The 14,231-nt window shown below is 39.2% G+C and overlaps 1 protein-coding gene across 1 annotated transcript in view; it reads right to left on the minus strand.

Moving 5' to 3' along the window:
• Positions 1–14,231, minus strand: part of UNC13C (unc-13 homolog C) — a gene marked incomplete at both ends in the record, with an annotated part of 411,981 nt that overhangs the window by 163,022 nt on the left and 234,728 nt on the right. The window contains 3 exons of the mRNA XM_080934341.1: positions 4,407–4,535; positions 7,450–7,539; positions 9,390–9,458. Of these exons, the coding sequence (XP_080790467.1) occupies positions 4,407–4,535; positions 7,450–7,539; positions 9,390–9,458 (288 nt within the window). The remainder of the gene's footprint in view (positions 1–4,406; positions 4,536–7,449; positions 7,540–9,389; positions 9,459–14,231) is intronic.

Here is a 14,231-nt window from a genome sequence, read left to right on the forward strand (position 1 = left end):
TTTTTTTTTTTGACACATACAGATATTTTTTATTATTCCTTACTGCTATATTAAAAAAAGAGGGATACATTTACAGATTTTTAAAGGCATCTTGGCTTAACATTATATGAATAATTTTGTCAGTACTTAATTCTTTTAGAGGTTTGATAGCATGCATAGAAATGCCACTAGTTACCATAAGCATGAAGTACATGTAGGACAGAATGTAACATGAAAACAGATTTCTTGTAGGGTATAGATTAAGCATAATAATTTGTAAATACTAAAAATTGCCACAAGGCTATTATCTTAGCTCTTGGATTGTTAATAATTTGATTCCAAATGAATTTGCAAATTGTTCTTTCTAGCTCTATGAAGAATTGAGTTGAAATTTTTATTGGAATTGCATTGAATCTGTAGATTGCTTTTGGCATGATGGCCATTTTTACTATATTAATCCTGCCAATCTATGAGCCTGGGAAATCTTTCCATCTTCTGAGATCTTCTTCAATTTCTTTCTTCAGAGACTTGTCATACAGATCTTTCACTTGCTTGGTTTAGAGTCATAGCCATGTATTTTATATTATTTCTGACTATTGTGAAGGGTACCATTTTCCTATTATTTTCTCAGCCTATTTATCTTTTGAGTAGAGGAAGGCTACTCAAGTTAATTTTATACCCAACTGAAGCTGTGAAGCCCTCTCACTAGCCCCTGTTGTGATAATTTCATGCAAAACTTTGTGGCATTCCTGTTTTGTGTTCCTTGATTGAGGGCGAAAGTGAAGGTTTCTCTGTGAAAGAGAACAAGGGTTTGGATTCTGCATCCTTGCTGATGTGATCAGTTGTGAAAGGGCCCCATGCCAGAAGCTGAGCCACCAGAGAGGAGAGGGCATCAAGGCACATTTGCTGAAGTATAGAGCTCGACAGAGCTCGGGCGCCAAGCTTAATTACAGAACACATTTTAGTGCTTCCAAATACCTGGAAGATTCCCTGTGAGCAGATGGAAAGTAACAACCTTTACATTCCAGAGAGAGACTGCGGGATCCAGGATACTGGATTTCTTGTATTTTAATCAGCACCCCCTATATAACTAACCATGGAGCTCTATAAGGGAAGCCCTGAATCAATGTTTACTTTTCAATGCATGTTGAAATGACAAGTCCTGTTGCCAATTTTTAATTTGAGAACAAAGCAGGTGTTGCTGGAACGAGTCACAGGTTGACCTCCCAGGCATTTGCAGGCGAGGCACTCACACACACTACCTCATTTAGCTCTCAGTGTAATTAACATTATCCCTTCTTAATAAACAAAGCAATCAAAGCTTAGAGGAATTTGCTTAACACTCAGTTGCTCCTTGATTGATTGGAACTTTGATTTGAGTTCATATAGGTCTCCTTTCAAAGTTTCAGCTCCTCTAAGATCATCTTAGTGCCCCCCTAGCCAGAGACAGGGTTCTGTGTTGAACCAAGCAGGCAAGATAACCTGTTCTCATCTAGGTCTCATAAGAGCTGTCTGCAAAATGACAGAAATGGCCAAGATTCTGCATCCTGTCTTGCCTGGGTTTAATGCCTGACTTTCAACAAGTTGATTTCTTTTCTGTCTGCAATTTTATGGTACAGCCGGATGTTTGAAATTCTGCTCTGAATCATTAAGTATAGCTGGAGGCAAAGGCAAAGCACTGGGGTAAGGGCTTGACATTCAAAATCCTTGTAGGGGTAGGGCTGGGACAAAATCTCAAAGGGTAACAGCTGGTGAGACAGAAGAATGTAAGCGACTGGCCACTTAGAACAGAAAGCCTTTTAAGAAGAACTAAGTGAGGTTAGAGAACTGAGTACTTTAGGCCAAGTCTATGTGACTGGTAACCCAGTGAAGACAGTCTTAGAGGTTATGAGTAACTTGAGTCCAATTATAGGCCTCAACTTGGTGGGTAAGACCCACTATGCTGTGACTTTTCAAGAAGATTTGCTTACATTTATGTATGTGCATCCTGTGAATGCTGTGCCTAGGGAGGCTAGAAGAGGGCATTGGGTGCCCTGGAACTGGAATTACAAATGATTGTAAGTGACTGTGCTGTACAAGAGTAACAACTCGTAAATGCTGAGCCATCTCTCCAGCCCCCACACTGAAGGAGAGCAGTACCGTGTGTTTAATCCCAGTCTTCCAGGAGACAGGCTCTCAGCAGCAGCTGTAATAAGTTAACTGTTTCCTATATTCCAGGGTCTAGTGCCTCTTCCCTTTATGTATTTAAGACTACATCATGTGTTTTGTCTCCTGGAATTTGACATTCTTTTAGTTACTGGTGTAATTATGGCTTTGTTGTCTATCCCCCCCCCCCCCACTAGAAGTAAATCCATGGTGATTGTGTTTTTCTCATTTCATTCCATCCCCCCTTTTTTATACAGAATCTGGTACATAACAAAGCCAAAAGAAAGGGGGTAACCAAAGAATTATTGTACATCTGTTTACTAATGGCTTTAAACTCTTCTCCCTACCTAAAATGAAAACCTCGGAAACAATTTTCCTATATAGTTTGGATTGTTTTTCCTTGGCCATCTTTACCACCTCCCTGCTTTAAAAAAATCAAACAAGCAAAGACAGAATTCAAAAGTCATATTCTTTTTAAAAAGCAATATAGCAGGACGCATGTTTTCAATAGGACATTTGAAAGAATGGCAAGGAAATAGAACCCAGCCGTAGAGAACCGTGTAGGATATTTGAGAAAAACAAATGCAGCAAGGAAATTAGAGAAAGGAACCAAATTGTTTCTTCCCAAGATTCTATCATCCTTTGGTTTTCTCTTGAAAGGGCATGCAAAGATGGGGGTAAGGGGCACTGCAGTCTACCTGCCTCGCTAATCACCAGTTACCATATGCACAGACTCTGCTTACGGGTTAGCACCAGGTTAGGTGTAACTTTGGTGGACATTTGATGATTTGCTGCATGTTTATCTCAGTCCTTCTCTTCAACACTGTTCTGACCTGGGGATCTTAGGAAGAAATCTGAAAATATAACTCTAAACAGAAGACTTTTCTAAGAAGGTGTTTAGCATTGAGTCTACTTTCTCTATGCCACATACCATCCTGTCTTTTCATTTGCTACTGCTGTAAAATAAAAATTATATATATATATATTCCTACATATAATATTTATTTGTATAAACCAATCCAAGTTAGTGAAGGGGATAGTATCTAGGTTTACTAGAAAGTTTTAAATGTTAACTTTTAGAATAAAACATGTCTCACTTAATCATAGAAGCCTTCTTTAGTTGGCTCAGAGCTCCTAATAACAATTTCAAATTTCACATATGCCTTTGGACCTATGTCTGTTTTCTAACAGAACTACCATGTCGAGAGACTTTCACTGGGTTCTATCCTGTGTGTTTTTAAACAGTTGTCATCACAAATGCTTCTGCACTGATTTCTGATGCTCTAGGCAGCAAGTCTTGGTTTCATAACCCAATTCTGAAGTAGACAGAAAGGCATGCTATCTATTTTAGATAAGAAAAAGATCCACGACCGAGGCTTTGTTCTACCAAGTGAACTTATAAAATACTTATCCCATGACCTTGATTGTTCAAAAAAAGATTCAATGGCACCCCTGTTGTAATATCTGTGCCTCTAGGTCTGTAAATAATGATACACAGGGTCCTCTAATCACTACGAAGGTGAAAAGAAGGGTTTAGGGCTTGGAGAATAATGCAGAATGGTCAGACCAGTAGTTTTGAAGGAGACTTTTTAAGTCTGATGTAGCTCTCTCCACAACTGAACATTTTCCCCCTTTGTCCTTTCATTTTCCCTATTTTGGGGTCAGGGGTAAGCCCAAACATCTTTGAACATAGTATGTGGTTAAGAATGACCTTGAACTGCCCTGTCTCCACCCCCAAATGTCTGGATTACAGGTGTGAGCCACCATGCCAATTTATGAAGTGTTGGGGGTCAAACCCATGACTTCCAGCATGCAAGGTAATCAAACTACCAACTGAGCTACACTCCTGGTCTCCACATCTGAATTTTCAATGGGAGGTTTGCTTCTTTTTCTCTAGATGTTTACTAAAAGAAGATAAACAAACAGAAAAGAGTGGGGGAACATTTCTATTTAACGCCATACAAGCTTAATGTCAGATTTTCCCCTTGAAGGGACTGCTACCTACTTTGTGAACTGGAGCAAGACGTTTAATTTTTCTAACCGCAATTATGCACTTGAAAAACAGGGATGGTGATCCCTGCCTTTGCCACACAAAGCTATTGAAAGGAATGAATTAGCCCAAACGTAGGGAAATGATGTTCAAATGTGAAGATGGGAATTCTCCAACCTGTGGTTAATGTGTGACTGAATGAGCATAGCTCCCCATTTTCTGCTGTTGTAAATGCACTGAAACAGTTATTAGAGACAGAATGTCGGCACCCAAAGAGCGGCACACTTCTTACCGGGTCTATCAGCTGAGAATAGAGGTCATGGCAGTTGTCGAAGATATATTTGTATGTGGAATCCAGACAAGCCCTGACACAATCCTTCACCACTGCGCTGGCCTTTGGGGGGTTCTGCAGCTCCAGGACCTGGCAGACAAATCATTTTCTTAAAAACAGCAGAACTCTGCAAACCCCTAAAACCATTTCAACTCTATCCAAGTGACATGTAGTGGATTTGACAATGTTTCAAATACACGGCCTGAGAAATAAGGCAGGTGATATGGTAGTGGATAAGGGAGACTGTTGTCTAGTCTGGTGACCTGAATTTAACCCCTGGAAACCACACAGTAGGGCAAGATGACTGAGTCCTGCAAGTTGCCCTCTGGTCCTTACATACATGCCCACCTTGCCCCTCAATAAATAAATGTATTCTATTTTGTTGTCAATGTTTTCTGAGACAGTGTTTCTCTCTGTGTAGTCCTGGCTGTCAAGAAACTTACTCTGTAGACCAGGCTGGCCTCAAACTCAGAGATTCACCTGTTTCTGTGTCTCAAGTGCTGGGATGAAAGGTATGCACCACCTCTGCACAGATGTAAGTTTTTTAAAGTATTTAGCTTTCTGAGGTAGCAATCTCCTAAATATGTCCATGGTTGTAAACATCCAAGCAGAGGCATTTCACATGACCAGAAACAACATTTCCTTAGTTCCAGTTCATCAACTGGCAAATGCTAGGCAATCACTGTGTCTGATAGCAATAATACTGTATTAAGCCAGCTGTGGGATGAAAAAAGATCACCTTTACTTGTAGGCTTAAATTCTAGAGTTAATGAGTTAACACAAAAAACAAGTTAAGCACATGAATGACAATACATGATGAGAAGAAAAACAAAGTAGTGGAGAGAGGCTGGGAAGGGTTGATGCCCTAGAAAAAACACAGAGGACAGGGTTAGCAGATGAAGTCAGAAGGGAGGTGGTGAAAGGGAACGGGGGATTTGCATGGAGAATATTGTAAGAGCCTTATGATCCATTAAGACAGAAAAGGGTTAACAGAGCAGGACAGTAACTCAGGGAGTTGGCTGTGAGTTTGTGTCTCTCAGTAATAACAGAAGCCACACCCGTAATGTTTCACCATCATGACACATGAACTGAGTAGGGGTGAGGCCAGTGACTATTCCACAGAGGAAGGAGCAAAGCCTATGAAGTCTCAACTTCACATAAGAACTAAGGTAACTGAGGACAGGGGAACAGGAGAGCTGGCTTTCTCTAGGGAGGAGACACCAGCTGGCTGTTCAGTGTCAGAATGTTAGCAGTGAAAACATATATACTGGTAGTATTATATGTACCAAATAGGTTATATTTAGGAATGTGTGCATGCGCACATACACACAAACACACACACACACACACACCATGAAAATTAGTAAAAGATAAAGAAATAAGAAGGCCATGAATTTGAAAGAGAGCAGGATCAGAAGAAGGGATATATGGGAGTTTTGGAGGGAGAAATGTGGTCACTGAATTATAATCTCCCCCAAAAAATAGAAAGAACAGTTTTGAAGATATTTGAATCTGGGATAAGTGAAGTCAAGCAGTCTTTTATGGGCATTTGCCTAAATGTAGTCTGTGAAGCACAGGTTTCACAAAGGTCAGAGGAGGACATCAGATCCTTCGGGACTTGGATTGTAGATGGTTGTGAGCAGTCATGTAGGTGCTGGGAATAGAGCCCAGGCCTCTGGAAGAGCCGAAAGTGCTCCTTACTGCTGAGCCATCTCTCCAGGACATCGAGCCATGTTTTAAAGAAATGAAAAGTGTGGTTGAGAATAGAGAGTATAGAATGAGCGCAATAAAGCTGGAGATTCAGCAGCGTGGAAGGGAATCGAGCCAGTGTGTTAGTGCCTAAGGGGGGGGAGGGTGCAAAGTGCAAAGCAGAGGGTCTTCGTTTCTAGAAACAGATGCAATGTGACATCAACGATACAAAAGAAAGAGGAGGACAATTAGGGCACAGATTGGGGCGGGGCTCTTGGGCTGAGTCATACTTGAGGACTTTCTCTTTTGCTCCTTTTCCTAGCAAAATAACAGTAGAATGGTAATTACCAGTGCAGTCGTGATGGGCCTGGGCAGATACTCCTCACTGGAGTGGCCCTCATTGTTTCTACCCTCTCATCCTCCTGTGGTGGCAGCTATTAATTGTCAACACTGTGTCTGAGTTACATCTGAGCCTTCGCCAGGTCTGTCTAGCATTGTCTCTACACTGGTACTATTATATCAGAACAGATACAAATTCTGTCTACTACAGTTGCCAAAGGATCCTAATAATTATAGTTTGCTTTTGTTTTTTATCTATATAAAATCTTATTATTATTATTATTATTTTATTTAGCTGTGACTAACAGAACTAGTGGCAAGTGAGAAAAATAGCCTGGAATGTTGTTTTGCTTTGTTTGATATCTTAGGATTTGCTGACCAACTCTCATATTACTCTCTTTCAAGGAGAAAAGAATATGTCTATATCCTAGAAAGTTGTGTTTGAAAGGCTTAATATAAATCAACTGCTTCTCTAAATTATGAATGTCCAGAATTTGATATTAAAGAAGAAATATCTCAAAACAGAAATGCCTAGAGAGTGTGGTAGATTATAGCCAACTGTACTAAGAAACCACGTGACCGTGACCAGTTATCATACAAGAATTGCCAAGGTTAACAATGTACTATTCAGTGAAGAGGAGTCAGCTCTTCTCCCGCAGTAAAATGTTAGCAAACCATCTCAGTTAACACTTAAATGTAACTATACTTTGACTTAGCATAATAACTTTGCTATTTCTTAAAAAGTGTCTTGTATCATTACTGAAAAAAAGCATCCTTTAAGACATATTTATTTCTGATCCAATGTATCCATGTGAAGAGACTAGAAAACTTGTTTCTTTGGTAAACCCTATGTTGGAAAAGTCATATAACCCAGGATGTAGCCCAGGATTTCTGGCTGAACCTGGTTATGAGCAGTATAAAGGGACAAATGTGTTTTGATGTTACACCAAGACATTGTGAGAATGAGATGAAATACCTTCATCCGGAAGAAGGTGATGCTGGTCAGCAGGTCCACAGTGGACTTTAGATCCTGTAGTCTCTCACTATTGCTGGCTGGAAAGTTTTCCTGGTTAAATAGGAAACAGAGATGGGAAAGGTTGTTGACACAGAACTAGCAGTATGGAAACTAATAAAAAAACAAACTTCCTGTGAAAAACTTAAAAAGCAGGAGGTAGGTCATATAAAAGTTAATAATTTATAAAAGCTATTCTTCTTTCTAATTTCTTATCACAGAACATTCTGAAAAATGGAAGATTTAAAAATATTCAGTTGTACATCTCAGAAAGCCAGACCCTTTTATTCTTCCTCAGGGTACCATTTTCTTCAGCGGTGTAGCAGCCACTGATGAGTTGCAGTATTCCAGTAAATAACCTCATACCTATCCTAAGACAAGAAACCCTAATTAAACTCAGTGTGCCACAGGAAAAATGGAGATATGACAGTAGGCGGGGGGGCTTGTTGATAAGTGTTCCAACAGGAGAGAGAGGGCTGTGAGAGTCAAGAATGGAAGGGTAGAACATGATCAAATTCATCATATCCATGGGTTAAACTGTTCATCAATAAAGACAACATTTTAAAAGTACACTACATTATCAGCTATGCAATGTTAAAGGACTAATAATTCCTGCTTATAAAACCTTTTTTTCAAAGAAAGTATATTTGTGTATATTTAAATCTTTTTTTTTTATCATTTTACAAAGATGTGTTCAATTTTCACAAGTTGCTTCAGACACAGCGCAGGTGACAATGTTTACTTTTCAGCCACAAAACACCCTTCCAGTTATAGAGAAATAAGATTCTATTCCAAGAACGGAAATGTGATGAATTTGAGACATGACTTTCTCCATACTGAAGTGCCTTGAGACAGGTCATTTTAAAATTACAGATGTTCAGAATTCTGGAGGAAAACCAAAGTGCCTGTATAAAAGGTCTTGAAAGAACAAATGGTTTTAGCCTTAAGAAAGCTCTTTTATTAACTGATGGTTGTTTTTGCATAGGTTTTCTACAGACATCAGAAAGTCCCAAACTGACTTCCGGATAGGTCTTATGACCCTGAGTGGGCTTAGTGGCTACATGATAACATGTAAGTCGTGTCCAAGGCTCTTCTTGCCCTGAAATATCTTCTATAGTAGGCTGGTATGTGTGAAGTTGTCTTTGTACAATGATGTTACTTTCAACATGCAATTAGACCTTGAAAAATCCAGTTTGTAATTTTCAGAAATATGCAATTATTTGTCTGTGTGTCTGTCTATCTATCCATCTGTCTCTATTTATCTATCCATCAATCAACTCACCTATCCATTTATTTATTATCCATCCATTCATCATTAATCTATTCATCTCTCTGTCTATATGTCTATTCAGTCACCATCTATCATCTATCTAATAACTTATAATTCCATTTATCTATCATCCATCAATGTATCTATTCATCTATCTAACCATTTATCTATTCATCATTAAGAGATTAATTTAAAATGAACATAGGAGCTGCATATATAAGAAAATATCCAATAAAGCATTGATGAATAAAAGTTACAAAGCAGCATCTACAATTATGACTACAGACTTTTTATAAACACATTCTCAAAATGAAACTGGACCTTGTGTTTTCTTGATGAATTAGCTCAGGGGCACTACACCAGATGGTTGTTAAGAATTCCAAGATCGAGCTGTACACATACAAAGTATTGTTATTGTTAGGGTTTATATGCATGCTGAGTATAAGAACAAAGAATCTCTTGAGGATTGCTTCCAATGTATCAGATTCAAAATTACTTTTCCATTGCAGGACAGGTAATAATAACCATGGTGAGAAATTACCTAGAGCAAAGGCAGATTTCCCTACCTTAAAGGTAGAATTTACCTAGAAAAAGAAAGATTTCCCTACCTTAAGAGAAATTATGTTGTACCTACCCTGTACTTTGACAGGTCAATCCTTAAGGAGTTATGCAACTGGTCCAGTAGTTTTATAAATTTTTCCCTCTGTACCAAGAAAACACAAAACAGAGAGATGGCAATAAGGAGCAAACCATACTCAATGTAGTCCCCTCAGCTAGCCATGAAAGTAACTGTTCCCATGCCACAAAGACAGAGGAGCACTGAAGTTCACCACTGTTCAAAGTCACAGAACTACACAACCACAGGACATGACAGTGGCTCAGGCTCCATCTCTGGGTCTTTAACACCATCCCTTTTCTTCCAGTAAGTCACCCACCCTACCCTTGTGAATGACAGGAAATGGTACAGTTGTCCTATTGGAGTATCTGGAGTTATTCTACAAAGAAATGAATTCCCACCATTTCTCTATATTAGTACTGCAGTGTATTGGTAGAAGAAAACACACTTCATCCCTTGTTTTAATCCTGAGCACTACCCTAGCCCCCCAGAATATTAATGACAGATTTATTAATTTCTAACCATGGGAATGGAAACAGCTGATGTGGGTGTTTAAAAAAACATTTGAAAAAATATTTTCCTTAGAAAACAAGCACAGACTTCCTAATCTGAAGAATATTGATTGCTTTTAAGGATTTTATGATTTATCTCTGCAAATACTATAAAAATTAAGTCCTACTTCTGGCTGCCAATATTAGGACTGTGTCGGTGTGGGACTGTGCTCTCCATAAAAATATTTGGCTGGGGAGAGTATGAAGTTGTGTTAGGAAATATAAAGTTGAAATCAGATGTATCTAGTAAAGAGAGGGGAAAGTATGAAAGCTGTATACACATAAATTCCAGAGATGATGCCTTAGCTTTGTTTCCTGTTGTTATGGTTAATTAAATGCCTGACAGGACTGGCTTATGAAGAAAGGGTTTCACTGTAAGAAAATCAAGGTAATAGACTTTAAACAGCTGGCTACAACAATAGGCAAGAGCAGAGGGCATGTGTGCTCAGCTTGCTTTCTCCTTTCCTTTTTTCTATTTTCCTTTTTTTCACAGTTCATAATCTAAACTTAGGGAATGGTGCTGCCCACTTTTACACAGGGTCTTTTCATATCAGTTCATGTAATGATGGCAACACCCTGCTCCCAAAATATGTCTACAGGAGGGGCTGATCTAGAGGGCCCCCTCACTAAAACTCCTTCCCCAGCTGATTGTACCTCACATAAAATTGCCAACTGGAACAAAACCATTGCAGGCAGCAGACATGTTACTGTCCTGGGTTTTATTTTCTTTATAAAAGTATAAAATAATGATTATGGGCAGGAGTGACTGGAACAAGGGTTTCTGTCTATATCAGTAGTCTATAAATACTACGTTACATTTTGCAGAGTCTTGGCAAACTAGAAGATCTCCTTAATTTGAGAAGTAGATGTGTGAGGCACATAACTCTTAGTCTCTGAAGTTCCTGTTCTTTACAGAGTCACAGCTGAATAGCAATATAAGTTGAAGACTTTTGACGACTTTTCACTCAATTAAAAGTTCTGACTGTTCAGTGAATTTCCATCCTCAGAATCATACATGGTGAACAAAGGTTAAACGCCAGTCCTGTTCTAACTCCGGTGTAGAAAACACGGAAGCTGAAGATAGAAACTTTGCCTTCCGGAAGCTTCTAGAACTTTGTTAAGCAGTCTAAGGTCACTTTGTCCAGCAGAGCTACTGAGATATGCAGATGAGCTTAAGTCTTAGATTTTCTTTCTCCTGTCTCAACAATGTGTTCTTGGGGGAGGGAAGGCAACAAGCTTGGATGCTCTTTATTACTGCTCCCTCTACTCCCATCCATCAAAATGAACAATGAACATGAAAGAATTGCTACAACAGAGGGTTCAGGGCCACAGTAAAGTTAATCACTCTGGTGACTGTAAAAGTCATTCTCACTTGTGTCCCATCTCTGGAAGCTGTGCCTGACCTCTGAGATTGGCACAAATCATCAACACAGATGACCTGACTGTTGAACTGTGTGCTCTGCCCCAAATCACTGATCCTATTCACCGGCAGGGTTGGCTAGGCTGGCCACTGCTCAGCATCTAATTCTTCCTGCTTTCCAATAAGAGAGTTTCATGTGTTAGATGTGCCTGGTAGGAAATGATTACCGTCCCAGACTTCACTAGCAGGGGCCCATGCAGATACCATAGTCTTGGACAATGAGACATACTGAGTTTATTAGGAGGAAAGACTCAGCTTTCTTTTGTCAATTAATTATGGATCAAAAGGCCCCACAAAGAATGTTTGGTGGGGTCTATTATTGTTACTAGCATTTGCTACATAATTTATTATTGAGTGCCTAGTTTATGCTTATAAGGTGAGAGGCTAAGGAAGTCGTAAGAATGGTAGAGCAATATGCTGTTAGAATTCTATGTCTGACCTATTTATATCCATCTAGTTGTGTGTGTGTGTGTGTGTGTGTGTGTGTGTGTGTGTTTATGTCTTTGTGTCTATACCCATGCATGTCTGTGTGCATGTGCATATCTCTGTCTGAGTACATGTATGTACAGGAATGTGTGGGGGCCGGAGAACAACCTTAGGTGTTATTTTTCATTCCTCACTATCTACTATTTTTTAATAAAAAGTTAAAGAAACATACTTTATTCTAATCAAGGAAAATAATTAATTAATGAAACAGAAAGATACTATACATAATTTTCTTTTTTAAAGACAAGGTCTCCCACCAGCCTGGAACTTACCAAGTAGACTAGGCTGGATCATAAGAATCCTAGGGATCTACCTTTTCTTTCTTCTTAATGCTAGGTGTCTTAATTAGCTTTTTATTGCTGTGATAAGACAGTATGACCAAGTTTTCAGGGACTACAATTTCAGTAAGTTCATAACCCTCATGGTGGGGAGCATGGCAGGAGACACATAATAGCTCAAAACTTGTATATGAGGCATCCATAAAACAGAGAGGGAGAAAGGGGGGACAGACAGAGAGACAGAGACAGAGATACAGAGACACAGAGACTGAGAGAGACAAAGACACAGACACAGAGAGAGATAGAGATAGACTGAGAGAGACAAAGAGAGACAGAAAAGAACTTGGAATGGTGTGGGTTTTGAAACCTCAAATCTTGTCCCAAGTAATATACATTCTCCAACAAGACCACACCTTTTCCTTCTTCCCAAACAGTTCTGCCAACTGCAGACTAAGCTTTCAAATACATGAGCCCATGGAATCCAATCTCATTCAAAGCATCACACTGGGATTACAAGTGTGTATCATCACACTTGACCTCATTTATTAGTTCGAGGATCCAATTCAGGTCCTTGTGTTTTCAGGGCAAGACTTTCCAAACTGAGTCATCTCCCCAGACCCTATCCACACTTCAAAAATCACACTCCTGAGCTGCACTACCCCAGTATCTATTGCCCCTGGATTTAGGCTATGTGTGCAGAATCTTGCTTAGCTGGACTTATGAGTTTCTGTCTTGTGGGGATGACCAGAATTCTGACTGAGGCAACTCTCATATTTCTTCTCCCCAGTTTGGTTTCCAGATCCCTCCTAAAAATTTTACATGCAAGGAAGAAAGAAAGCCTGAGAGAGAAATCTGCCGGGCTTGTTGTCAGAGAATCCCAAATCACATCTAAAGAAGCAAAATTAAGTGTTCAGTTGATTGAATTTTCAAAGGGATTCTTTAAGCAGCAGGGACAGCCTGAGATGTAACTTTGTTTACCGTATTTCTGTTCAACTAGAGGGAGATCACCTTTGAGACCACAGACCCTGCTATTTGCATGGCGTGATCTGAGAAGTAAATAAGAGATGGGTGATTAGAACATGTTTCTCCCAAGGGTCACAGAGCCACATTGGGAATGGTTATATTATTCAGCCTGTTATAGTAGGTTGTCTACACTTCTCTAGTATGCACATCATGGTAACAACACTAGGTAGTATCATTTATCAAAATTACAGCTTTAATTAGGTGATTAAAACACCAATGCCAGTGGTCAGCAAGCTATCTGAAGAGGCCTAGAGACTTTGACATTCAGGATCTGTCACTATTCCAATCTGATACTCATGATAGCTTTGTTAGATAATACATCAGTATTTTGGACATGGTTATTTTTCAATAAAACTTTCTTGATCAACAGAAAAAATGTAATTTTGTGTAACTTTAATGTATCACAAGATTATAACCTTTTGAGTTTTTAAAAGTAACTTTTAAAAGCATAAAAAACTCATTGGCCATACAAAACTAAGAGGTGGGTTGGGCCAGGCTCATAAGCAGAGGAAAGACTAAGGGAGAGAAGGAGAGTGTCTACTTCATGAATAAGTATTTGGAAAGGTCCCCTGAGGATTCTGGAAATGGTGGGAAGAAAAGTTCCTGTTAGGTGTGGGTATCGGTCTCCACACTGCCTCAGCTTCTTTCTCCACTTTGTCACAGTGTGGATGAACTTGGACGGAAGCTGATACTGCTCAAGCTTTGTGTGACCTTCACCTGCCTTCGTACCTCTTGGAAGGATCCTATGTGCTCATGGAATCTCAGGTTTGTGAAGAATTTCAGAAATAAGATAAAAAATATCCAGACATGGACTGGCAGTCCCTCCATTCAGATCCATCAAAACCAACAACTCAGGAAGAAGAGAAATGTTTCAAACAGTATATTTAAGGGATTTTAATAATTTTGTGTAATTTAATTTATGTTAGTCATAAAAGCATATTGGGGATGTTTTTGCATTTCCAATTGATTTGAGATTAATATTGATATTAATAAATATATTGCAAAATTAACATATTTCATCAATTTCTAAGTATACATTGGTCCCTTGCAGGAGAATATGCAAAGTATTGGCATGCCCTAGTCCATGCCCTGGGCTTCCTAA

Source organism: Micromys minutus (genome assembly GCF_963924665.1).
Source record: "Micromys minutus genome assembly, chromosome: 21".
Lineage (NCBI taxonomy): Eukaryota > Metazoa > Chordata > Mammalia > Rodentia > Muridae > Micromys > Micromys minutus.